The sequence below is a fragment of the Paramormyrops kingsleyae genome, chromosome 12 (assembly GCF_048594095.1).
Source record: "Paramormyrops kingsleyae isolate MSU_618 chromosome 12, PKINGS_0.4, whole genome shotgun sequence".
In the NCBI taxonomy this organism is placed as follows: Eukaryota; Metazoa; Chordata; class Actinopteri; order Osteoglossiformes; family Mormyridae; genus Paramormyrops; species Paramormyrops kingsleyae.
The window spans coordinates 14,826,561-14,839,103 of NC_132808.1; the positions used below are offsets into that span (position 1 = coordinate 14,826,561).

Here is a 12,543-nt window from a genome sequence, read left to right on the forward strand (position 1 = left end):
TAAACATTTTAGTGCAATTGCAAATTTTCCCTCTTGGACATGATTAATCATACTTTTTCAAAATGAGCAGTTCTTGCTAATCGGGTCCAGCAACTCTCAGCCTGTGGTTTATGACATAAGGATATCTTGTCCATACATGCCTTCTCTGACAAACTCGAGACTCTCCCTTTTTTCATGCACACTCCTTTTTTAACCAGAACAGAATAATCTTGTGTTACCTTTGAATTGCAAATAAACTCTAATCAAACTTAAGCAGACCTTTCTTTGAAGACAATCTCCATCGGTACAATAAGGAACTTAGGGTTATATTTTTTACAAATAAAAATGCCCTTTTCAATGTAAGCAGCCACTGGAAGAACTGGAAGCACAACTTTAAGTTTAATGTTAAAAATAAAATGATTTCATTTAAACCGTTCTGGAGTTTAACACGGGCACCAAATTTATAATATCCCACATGCATTGCTGGTTTTAAATAATACATGTAGTTTTTTCTGTTCTTGCTGGAAGCACAAAGGACTGGCAGCCATCAAAAAGGGGCGTGTGGGGTTACTTGTTTTTGCTTGTGGCGAATATTTTTGCTGTGAAGCTGAAACACCTGGTGGGACAACACCTGAAACATGCAACGCTACATTTGAATTCTAAAGCGTTCATGCTTCATATATGATTAAAGAAGGGTCTTTTTGTATCACTGAACACAGAAAATCCGTATTTTAGGTTAAAACTAATGGTACCATTTCACAATAAGGATCCCTTCTGCCATTTATAAATTGTACAAACTGAATAATAAACAACTGTTACAACATGTTTATAATTGTCTATTAATGATCTACAAAGTGTAACAACCTAATTAATAACCTGATTTTAAACCATTCATAAACCCTTTGTAAGGGTAGTCTTACTGTGAAGACTTAATTTGAAGACTTAATTTGGTACCATTAGTTATATTGCAAATACATTAAAAAGCTATGGCTTTGTATCACTTTTGTATGCAAATAACCTGTTTTCAAACTTAAAGATGTTTGTATGAGATGTTTTTGGAAAGTAATGAAATTTTAATATTTGATTGCGATTGCGGTTCAAGCATGATTAAACAAAAAAAGCTTGCAAAACAAAAAGGGAGCAAGTGAAATGTGATGTTACTAAAAATATATATCCAGTATGATTTCTTATACAATGGCTTACAGTTAAAAAATGGAAAATTTTAGTTTTTCTCATCATTTCTATGGTGATAGAAGGACAATGTTTGGAGTAGCAAGTTACAAGAAAAACAAACCTTGACAGACTGTCAATGAGGTAACTGCGGTGGAACGAAGTCCCTCCTGTTTGAAGCAAACAGACTTATGCAAACAAATTTGTTTGTGCAAAGTTGCCAAGGAATCAGGAGCATATATTGAAATTTCCATACTGGGAATAATTCAGTTGATAACCACACTGCACTTGTTAACTATACTTGGAAGATCTCTCTGTAAATAATTTTGACTACAGGCAATTGTAAATATTTAATTATTGTCTTTCTAAGCACTGTGCAGTCTCTGTGTATATAACTTGAAGGTATGCTACATGTTGTAAAGCTGGCTCAAAAGTAGACATTAACTACATAGATCAGCCTGGTTTTATTAAAATGTTGCATTATTTTCATTTTTTTTGTTAATAAGTAAAATATTCTGAAGTTAATTTGTTGTCATATACCCAGATAATTAAGCAAGAAATGTTAAGCGTGACAATTGTCAGCTAAATATTTGAAGTATTTTTAATAGTAAAAATTTTGGTTACTCTTTGATAATGAATGAATAGAATTATTTACTTTATATGCTGTCTTTGAGACCACCAACTTGCTTTACGTATTAAACAATACTGAAGGAATACTGTAGGTATCCAAATTATATCCTTTCATGACAGATATTTTTCAATACTTTTTTTATATTTTCCACATTCCCAGTGGGGCAGTCATTTTGCTTTTCACTTTTGATTGACTGAGTTTACAAATGCAAATAATTTTGAACCAGTGAAATAGTTTTTTGGACTTGCTAGTTAGAATGTTCCAGATTTAAATACATTTTTGAACTGAAGAGAACCACGAAACAAAGAAAAGTATTTTGCAAAAAAACTTCATTATTAGTAGAAACAGATGTGTTAGGTGCACAATGTATTTCAGAAAAGAGTGCAGTTAAGACGAAATTTAATTGATTTGAAAATTCAACACCCTCTCTTTTAGGGTGTTCCTAAAAGTAATGACACCTGACTGTAAAACAAAGGAGAATTGTACATAAAATTCAAAACTTCACTCATGAATGACAGTATAATGCAATCCCACAATGTGTGTCTGTGTGTGTATGTGACTTTATTCAAGAATCTTGTGTATTTTTCTCAGCATTTTAAAAGCATATTGCACAACTTGTGCAATCACTCTGCTTGTTGATTGATAGAGCCTGACACTTCTGATCTCTTTTCAGATAACCTTTGTAAAATAGACAGTGAAGAGCTTTGGGGTAGAGCTGGTCCGGTAAAGACTTGCAGGGCGTTGTTTGTGTGAGATTTTACATTCTTCATATGACAGGCTTAGTGCCCTGCAGCTTTCCTCTTTGATAGATGGCCATGGGCTGAAATGTCCCTTTTGTCTAAGCTCAAGCCCACCCACCAACCGAAACCCCTCCTCAGAATTTACAGTTTAAAAGCAGCACCTCTGCCTGTCCACTGCACAACCACTCCTCTCTATCCAGAGCAGAGTAGCACCATTCTTGAAACCATCATCGCCATGCATTCCAGCTTCAGATCCTCAGTTGGGTCCTCGATGGGTTCCTCCATGGGTTCCTCCATGGGAAGCTCACGGGCATCCATGAGTGTAGGGGGCATGAGGTCCCTTGCCCAACGAGCTCCCAGCGTGCACGTTGGTGCTGGTGGTGGTGGGGTGCTCATGTCCAGCGTCTCTAGCTCTGGAAGCTTTGGTTCTGGAGGCTATGGCTCTGGGGGCTATAGCTCTGGAGGCTTCAGCTCTGGAGGCTTCAGCTCTGGTGGAGGAGCAGGTGGCTTCAATCTGGGAGATGGCATGAATGTGTCCGTCAACGAGAAGGCCACCATGCAGAACCTGAATGACCGTCTGGCTACTTACCTGGACAAGGTGCGCTCACTGGAGAAGGCCAATGCTGACCTTGAGCTGAAGATCCGCCAGTTTTTGGAGAGCAAGACCACTCCCTCTGCTCGGGACACCTCTGCCTACGAGGCCACCATAAAAGATCTGCAGACTAAGGTAAACCATGTTCTAAAGAACAATAGCAGTTTGGACGTAACTACACAATAGTGATAATTGAACAGTGAAGTGTTTTTTTTTTGTACTGCTTTAGCATAATTTTGCCGTGTCTTTTGTTTAAGATCCAGGATGCCACTCGAGTCAATGGAGGCATTTATCTCAGCGTTGACAATGCCAAGCTGGCTGCCGATGACTTCAGAATGAAGTGAGTTTCATTTTAACAAAAACAGCAGCTGCATTATGATTTTAGAAAAGAGTAATGTACTAATTATTAAAGATTTTATACATGCATGCTTTTTACATTTGACTTATCTGATACTCAGGTATGAGAATGAGCTGGCCATGAGGCAGTCTGTGGAAGCAGACATTGCTGGTCTTAAGAGAGTCCTAGATGAGCTGACATTGAGCAGATCAGACCTTGAGATGCAGATCGAGGGGCTGAAGGAAGAACTTATCTTCCTTAAGAAGAACCACGAGGAGGTGAGTCCAAACAGAATGAGCAAATACATAAAGAGGCAGGAAAAAAACTATACATGTATTTTTTCCAAGATATTTTAAAAAATCAATTAAAATTTTTATTTATTTAATATTATTAAGCTAAATTTCAAAGATCGGCATGCTATTTATAGATTTACAAATTACATTTTAATACAGTTCACAGCTATTTGAAAAATGAACAGTGAATTGGCCCTGAAATGTTTAATTTCTCTAAGATGATAAACAGCCTTTTGCGACTTCCACAAAAGCACAAAGTAGATGAGTGTTACTACTAAGATAGTGAACAGGCCGTTTTACGTGTGATTGCAGGAGCTCCTGGCCTTGAGGACTCAGATGAGTGGTCAGGTGCATGTGGAGGTGGATGCTGCACCACAAGAAGACCTCAGCAAAGTTATGGCAGAAATCCGTGAGCAGTATGAGGTGATGGCAGCCAAGAACCAAAGAGAACTGGAATCTTGGTTCCATGCTAAGGTAAAACTATTATTGTCATTATTATTATTATTATTAGTGGTTTGAAGAGTCACATTCAAAATGTCATGCTTTTTGGATTCACTCAACAGACAGAGACGCTGAACAAAGAAGTTGCCTCCAGCACAGAAGTTCTGCATCAATCGCAAAGTGAAATCAAGGAAGTCAAGCGCACCCTGCAAAGTCTTGAAATTGAGCTCCAGTCCCAGTTAAGCATGGTAAGGATGCGTGTCACACTCTACGAAGTCCACTAGCACTGTTGCTCTGCTCTGCATCTTGCTCCTGCTCAGACACTCTCTTTAACACTCTGTGTTGTAACTCCTGCTCTTAGAAAGCATCCCTGGAAGGCACACTGGCAGAAACTGAAGCCCGGTACGGTAGGCAGCTTGCTGGCTTCCAGATGCAAGTAACCAGCCTGGAGGAGCAGCTGATGCAGCTCCGTGCTGACTTGGAACGTCAACGGCAGGAGTACAATGCGCTGCTGGACATCAAGACACGCCTGGAGATGGAGATAGCAGAATACAGAAGGCTGCTGGATGGAGAGGCCACAAGCAGGTAAGTTTCTTTGCACTTTTGTCCAAAGGAACGTACAGTGAATCTTAATGAATATCACAGAGAATCATACCCAATGGAATATAATTTCACAGAATATTTTTTAATAAATTACTTTTTAATTATTTCAATTATACATATTATAAACTTCTATAATGTACCTATCTGCCATAATTGCTTATCCTTAACTGGGACAATGTGAACTCATGATCATATTTCTTTATTTTTCAGCTCATCAACCACCACAACACGCAAGGTGGTGACAGTTGTGGAGGAGGTGGTGGACGGAAAGGTGGTGAGCTCCACTTCCTCCGCCACCTCCAGTTCTTTAACCAAATGAGAGAGCCAGCCAAAAAAATAAAGCAAAATCAAATGCTGGACCTTACATTGTGTCATTCTGGTTTTTTTTATTCACGAGTGATGAATAGGACTATTGTTCCAAGAATCTAGAACACAAATACTGCACACAAAGACTAAGCATGGGAGCCAAACACAGATGTGAGACTATAGCTCTGCCCACTGAATGACCATATGAGGTTGTCATTCAGGGCAAAAAGAGCCACTGACATAATTCTAAAGACATAACAAAGTTGTAGCTCATCTGCAAATGCTATTGCTTTTTGTTATAATGTAAAAATCAAGTTTGCACATGCTTTTACCATTCAATTCCTAAGAAATATCTAGTTCATATAGTTGCCTGAAATAAATCATTTTCAGATCCAGACTATTTTCTTGTCAATGAATGTCCTATGTGTAACAACAGCACTTGGGAGACAAGAATCCAAATGCAGAGCAACCAGATTTTAATGGCAAAAGGCAGGAGTCATAGTCAGGTACAGTAGCAAGGCTCAAAAGGCCAGTAGATCTATTGTGGGGGTGAAGGGTAAGGAAATCATACATGCAGACACCAGGAAAGTGATACACACACTCACTCCAAGAGAAGAACAGGATCGCACAATTAGAGGGCTGAAAAATGGGAAGGTTATTCAGGCAGATCCATGAAGCAGGGAGAGTAAATGATCGGCTAGTTCCAACTGAGGACTCATACTTCACAATGAGGTACCGGATCACGCAGGTCGAAGTAGCCACTATAACGCTTAATCAACCGCAGCATCCAGTATTCAGGTGAAGCAGACTGGGTGAGGGTGGTGAGGCTGTGGTGAGGGTTCAGACCCCATCCTCACACTATGCATGTGTAGTTTTTTTTTGTTGGTTATTTGAATACAGTTTACTGAGTCCCTGTGACACAGGATGGATGGAAGGGTGGATGATGACTTGTTTATTTTTTCTTCATTTGTATTCAGATAAAGCAGACTGATAAGCATTCGTGTACAACTGAAAGTCTTATATGCTTTATATCAGCCTGTTATAGATGAACCTTCTTGGGTATTGAATGTTTAAATTTCTCAAATACCCCAAAAATTTCACACACACACTACGGATCTACCATTCTGTAACTGATGGTCAATGCTGAGTACAGTTGCAGAGGTGATGTGACAGCCGGCTCCAACCCAGTCACTCCACACCATGGGCTGATCAGCACCACACACAGCAGTGGTAACCATAGTCAGCTCACCGTTAGCATTAGCCTTCTGGACTCGTCGGTCCAGACCGTTTAAAAAGCTCAGCGAGTTTTTGTCATAGAATCATTTGGTAACGCTTTACATTAACTGAACCTTCATAATGCTTTTATATTGCATTCCTAAAACGTTCAGTACACCTTCATAATGTATTCATTAAGTATTCATAAAACATTCATAAACATCATGTATGTATACCTTTACATCCTAACATCCCTTGACAGCTGTAATATACATTAATAACAAACATTATATAATAATAACAAACATTATAATAATTGTATATTCATGTAATGTTTGTTATTAATGTATATTAAAGCTGTTAAATTAAGGGATGTTATGATGTTAAGGTGTACTTGCATGCTGCTTATTAATTTTCTATGAATGCATTATGAATGTCCTGCCCTGATCGTCCGCTCCTTCCGTGTGCCACGCCCCCCTCGTTAACCTTGTGTGGATTCCCCGTGTTTATCAGCTGTTTCCTATTGCTGTCATTAGCTCAAAGCATTTAAGTCTGCGTTAAATATGTTTTCCCCAGTCCGGTCATTGAAGTCTAACGTCCATCTGTAGTGTTGCCTCGTTTGTTTTTCCATAATAAATCCCACGATTACCATACTACCGCTTCTGTCCTGCTTCCCCGCTCCACGCCCAAGCATACAGCCGCGACAGAATGACCGGACTCGTGAAAGAAAAGCCTGGCAATCCGCCAACACGCCTGCCAGACGACGAGATGGCCTGTGTCCCGAGGCTGATCTCGGAGAACTATGTGTTCTGTGATCCTCGCCTGTACTGGGGGGATGCCGACTGGCGATTGACACCTGAAGGCTGCGATGTACTACCGGACAGCAAGGAAAAAGACAAAGAGGAAGAACCGAAGACAGGAGATGCCGGAGCTCTTCCTAAGGGTCATCTCGGTCTCCGCTGCCTGCCCTGCTGCGTGTCGGGAGGAGCCCCTCCCGATCCTCAATCCAGCAGTGTTCGCGCCTGAAATCACCGCCGCCACTTTACTTCAGCCGCCCGCCACTTCACCTAAGCGGAAGCACAAACCCCACATCGCCACTGCGTCCCTGCAGCTGCCCGACGCTCGTCTGCCAGACGTCACCATCGCCTTTCGAGGTATACGGATAGGTGCCAGGGGATGCCATCCTGCAGGTCCCCATGATCCTTAAAGGGACAGCGCCTGCTACCAAGGTGCAAACCCTGGCTCTGTCCCCCATGGTTCCTGCGCCCGAGGCTCATTTGCCTGCAGCTTCGCCGTTGGCTACACCTTAGACCCTGGCCTGACGGTTTTTTACCCTCCAGGGCCTTTACTGGCAGGTAGTGGCGGAACCCGTAGTGCAAGCCTCTTCAGGGGCTGCCATGCTCCTGCAGAGGGAGTTTGCTGCTGTCACTCCAGCGTCCCCACCCCATGAGCTGGAGAAGGTGGAGGAGATACTGAGTAGGCTGCTCCACTTGAGGATGGAGCAGGCTTCCTCAGCAGGAGATGCCGTGCCCGCCTCCCCCGAGCCGCAGTTCCTGCCCCTGTGGTTCCTGTCCCGTGGCTCCAGCACCGCCCTTTGAGGTTCCGGTTCCCGTCCCGGCAGTCAACACGCCGCCCTCCAAGGTTCCTGTCCCGGTGGCCGACGCGCCGCCCCCCATGGTTCCAGTTCCTGCTTTGCCCTCCATGGTTCCAGTTCCTGCTTCATCCCCTGTGGTTCCAGTTCCTGCTCAGCCCCCTGATGTTCCTGCACCACCCGTTCTGGCTGCGCCCCCGGAGGTTCCTGTGCCACCGCCCGAGGTTCCTGCAGCGCCGCCCCCCAAGGTTCTACCTGTGCCCATTGTTCCTGCTGCACCGCCGCCCAAGGTTCTTGACCCGGTGGCCGCTGCAGTGCCCTCCGTGGTTCCTGGCCCGATGGCTCCTGCACTGCCTCTGGAGGTTCTCGCCCCCGAGGTTCCCATTCCGGCACCTGAGGTCCCCGCACCCGAGGTTCCCGTTCTGGCGCCCAATGTGGCACCCTCGGAGGGTCCCGACCCGGCGGCTAACGCGCTGCCTCCTGAGGAGCCAGTCCCCGTGGTGCCCACTCCCGAGGAGCCAGTCCCCATGGTGCCCACCCTGCAAGGCCCCAGCCCCAGCAGCTGACGTGCCGCCCTGCGAGGCCCCATCCAGGCAAAGTCTGCTCCATTCTCTGACTAACCTCTGTGCCATCACGCCCGAACGCGCTCCTCCCTCTGGATGATGCTCCAAGCTGCAGCCCTCCAGGGATGATGAACACTCGTTCTGGTCGTCGCAATCCCTGCTGTCCCCACAAGGTCGCGCCGCGATCCCGGACGAGCCCCCAAAATGTTACCGGCCTCAGGTCTAGGGGATTCTGAACCGGCAACACTCGGTGCACAGGCCTGGTGACACTGTGAACCCGGAAGAAATACTGGGAAACGATGAGGAGAGAAACAAGAGCTCACATCTTATCCAAACCAGCTCCAGTTTATTTCTATGGGAGTGGCGTGTAAAGAAATAAAGACTATACAAAAAAAAAAGATAATAATAATAGTACTTTGTTTCCCCATTTCCTTTTCCACTATTTCATACCCCTTACACTGGGGAAAACTCCCATAAACAAGAGCACATGCCTGGGTTTTGATTACACTGATTGAGGAGCTGCAACCTTTTATTTTGTGATGTGAGAGAGTTTTCACTGAGGATATGCGGTGAAACATGCATTGCTTCTATTCATGGGTAACTGCAAATTCGGGTAAGTAGTGACTTTGTAAATTGCAAAATGTCACTTGTTTTCTAATTTTGATCACTACTGTAAAATCTTGTCTATAAAAATATGCAAACTGTTGATAACTAGGTTGTTCTAGTTTTTCAATAAATTTTTGAGATTGTTTTACAAGCAATCGTTTTATTTAACTTAAAATACATGTTGTAAGATAGCTTAAAATAGTATTGATTGTATTTGTTGAAAATAATGTTTATTTAAAATATAAACTTTTGCTGTAAAAATTTTTGTGTAATTCACATAAATGATGCAATGGACTGGGGTATGTTTCCCAAAAGCATAGTTGCTAATTACATTAGCGACTTACGCATTTAGAACCACACAATTGAATCTAAGTTGGTAATGGGAGCTTTTGGAACATGTGCCCCAGTTCAGCAGTAAAATATAAATATATTTTTTCATTATTCCATTGTGGCATTTAGCAAACTGAAGCATGGCAGCGGCAGAAACAAAACTAAAAATGACAGTTTCCGAACAAAGCAGCTTTTTTTGTAGCCCATAAAGGCGCTGCACAGAAATATCAACCACACTCCTATTGCATAAAACTGAGAAACACAAGGTCTGAAGCTGGACTGTACAGTACACAGATGATAACTACTTACAGAGACCACAGAAACACGTGAGTAACTGGCACAGATTGGGGCACACACAGGTAAACACACTTACATGAACCAAAGACACAGCCCAAGTATTTACAACACGGAAAACAAACAGAGCTATGTACTGTACATAGCTCGCAAGCATGCCGGGCATGTTAATAGGCTCCACATAGTGGAGCCATTTCACCGACGCTACAACAGTATTATACATACAAAAACTGCTTGGAAGGGCAAAGCATGTGATGTGTATCTTCAACCAGACAGGAACTGTTTTGAAGGTTGGCATCCTGATCATGACAGTGGGGTGACAACAGGGCACAGCTGGCAGCTCTCGATTGCCCCATTCAGTCCCCTTTGCTGAAGCCTAAAGCCCATGCAGAGAAGCCCGGGTGAAGGGAAGAGAAGAGAAGCCCTGAAAAGAGGGCAGGTATCTATTGTTTTCTGTCTTTGTGCTACTGAAATTAATGAGTGATACTTTATTGATCCCTGTGGGGAAATTCTCTTTTTGCCAACCCCATGCTGATGTCCTTGACACATACAGATGACAGCAGCCACCTACAGTGCCTGTGGAGCTGGGGGTTAAAGGCTTTGCTCAAGGGCCCATGGCTGTGTGGTTATTCTGCTGAGGCTCAGGCCTTGAGCCACACACCTCCCCTCTTCCCTCCTATAACTTTCCCTGATGAGGGATATTCCTGCATCTCTATCTCCGGAGCCTTATTGCTGGTGACAGTGGTGGAGAATGCAGGCACCTGGAGATGCTGCCACTGAACTGTGGGGTTTTGCCTGGAAGAGGGAATAGTCCGGGATGGTTGATACAGTAGGATACCTGAACTGCGGCATATTTCAGCAGTCTAGGGCTTGTCCTGCTCTCTTCGTCCAATGTAAACTGGAGAAAAAATAATACATTTAGCTTACCGCTGTTGATGAGCTCTCTCTCTCTCTCCGAGCGTGTGTGCTGTGTCCGTAACCCCCGCTTCTCCCCCTCCTGCTCAGTGCACATACACAGACTCCACCACACATCATGTAGCTGACCAATCACATGCGGCTTGAACAGAAACAATTAGAGGGGAAAAAACACAGAGCAGGTCCAGCCCCCAGGCAGGCTCCGATTGTTCACTTCGAAGAGCCGGTTACATCACTACTCCAGTAATGTCTTATATTCCCACAGAGCCCCTCAAGACTCAGGTGGAATAATAAAAGCCATCTATCTGCAAAGTTTATCTATCTGCATTTTCCCACCTTACTCTTCTCCTTTAGGTTAGAGAACAATCATCAGAACTGCACTGCTTTCCAATTGGCCCGTTTGAGTAGGGGCGTGTCAGTTAGTGCCTCCTCCACTCAACTAGGAAAGCACCATTTGCACCACGCACAGTTCACTGCATGCCCATGCAGTAAAGTTTGAACCTGTTGGCAGCCTTCTTCAATCAAATTAAAACAGCTCATAACTTTGATTCTTCCTCATTCTCTAGTTCTTATACATTTTCTAATAGTCCTGCAGATTCAGTTGAGTTTGCACATTTCATCTGAGCATTTACTTGATTTGTTAAAGATCACGTTAATCGTCAGCTAAGTCCAGCAGTTACAGCAGGCTGCTTGTGCTTGCCTGCTAGTTACTGGATTGGCTGCTAGCTAGTTAAATCGCTAGTCTAGTTACTGCAGTTGTCTTGTAAAAAGGTACACAATCATTGTGATAGAAACAGTTTTATTAACTGGTTAGGTAACACAAACAAAAGCAATGCATAGGTGGCTCATTAAATAGCACAAACGCCTGCCGCAGCGCATTTTTCTGAATCCACTGTTGAGCCCAGCACTGCTGCTACCAACACGGAGCAGAGCACCTTTGCATCCACGTCGGGGACTGCAAATGTACGTCCTCCATCACAAGATCTCGACAGGCCTATAGACAGTTTATTGGTGATTTCATATTTGTCAAAGTTTATGTTTTTAACAGCTGTATAAAGTAATGTTATTTTTTTTTGTACAAATCAACTCTGGTGAAACAAAATAAAAAATGTCCATTTTCAGGGTTGGCGTGACATGCTTTCAGACTCACACGCTCATGCAAAAAATCTTTTGGCAAATATATATTATTCCATTGTAAAGCTAAAATTAGCTCCATCAAAAGCACTGGGTGCTTTAGAAGTCATAAAACTATTTACGAGGTAATAAAGCTGTTACATACATGTAAATGTGTGTAGACTTGTCTCTAGTTGAAAATGTCACTCCAGTCAGCTGACCAAAGTTGGCAACCGGCATTTTATTTGAAATGATAATTAAAATGCACTGTTTTCCGCTGAAGGGGTTTGTCCTTCTGTTTGCATTGTTACTCCGACAATTATAAAACAAATGAGAAAACATTAGCTATATCACTTTTTATAACTATCTTTTCGAATAAGACAGCATATACCCAACTGTAAATCCAATTAAAGTGTACTTAATATATCATGATTTATTTTTTTTATTTATGGAAAGAGACACGATATGCTGCTACTCCTAAAACTTGGAAAAAGTTTTAATACCGTTACCGTGCAAAAAGTGAAAAATACTGTGATAATAATTTTAGGTCATATATCCCACCCCTACTCTCCCCCTTTCACCAGTCATTCCCACTTACACTCTGTCTTTCATTCACACGCATTTTAGTGGGATACCACTTGAATTAAATTTATTTTTTAAAGAATGCCTACTATGCTCATTTTCACAGTTTATAATTTTACTTTTCTGGCCTAATAGAATAGATTTACATGCTTCAATGTTCCAAAAACACATTATTTTTATGCTGTTCATCCCTATATCATCTATTATGTTGTCAGTTACATTTTTTTGTGAAATGTGATTGG

At 42.6% G+C, this 12,543-nt stretch overlaps 1 protein-coding gene across 1 annotated transcript; it reads left to right on the top strand.

Annotated features, from left to right (window-relative positions):
• The first annotated feature begins 2,590 nt into the window (after positions 1 to 2,590).
• LOC111858079 (keratin, type I cytoskeletal 13-like) lies at positions 2,591 to 5,150 on the top strand. Its single transcript, XM_023839478.2, has 7 exons — positions 2,591 to 3,247; positions 3,370 to 3,452; positions 3,571 to 3,727; positions 4,055 to 4,216; positions 4,306 to 4,431; positions 4,545 to 4,768; positions 4,997 to 5,150. Exons 1-7 carry the CDS (start codon positions 2,606 to 2,608, stop codon positions 5,103 to 5,105), a joined length of 1,503 nt encoding a protein of 500 aa, XP_023695246.2. The 5' UTR covers positions 2,591 to 2,605; the 3' UTR covers positions 5,106 to 5,150.
• Positions 5,151 to 12,543: the final 7,393 nt, after the last annotated feature.

Bases quoted from the DNA above. Each gene is read 5' to 3' on its own strand.
- LOC111858079 (XM_023839478.2), top strand. From the start codon at position 2,606: ATGTCCCTTTTGTCTAAGCTCAAGCCCACCCACCAACCGAAACCCCTC. The intron at 3,453-3,570 runs GTGAGTTTCATT...TCTGATACTCAG, and splicing joins GCCGATGACTTCAGAATGAA to GTATGAGAATGAGCTGGCCA. The intron at 4,217-4,305 runs GTAAAACTATTA...TTCACTCAACAG, and splicing joins AATCTTGGTTCCATGCTAAG to ACAGAGACGCTGAACAAAGA.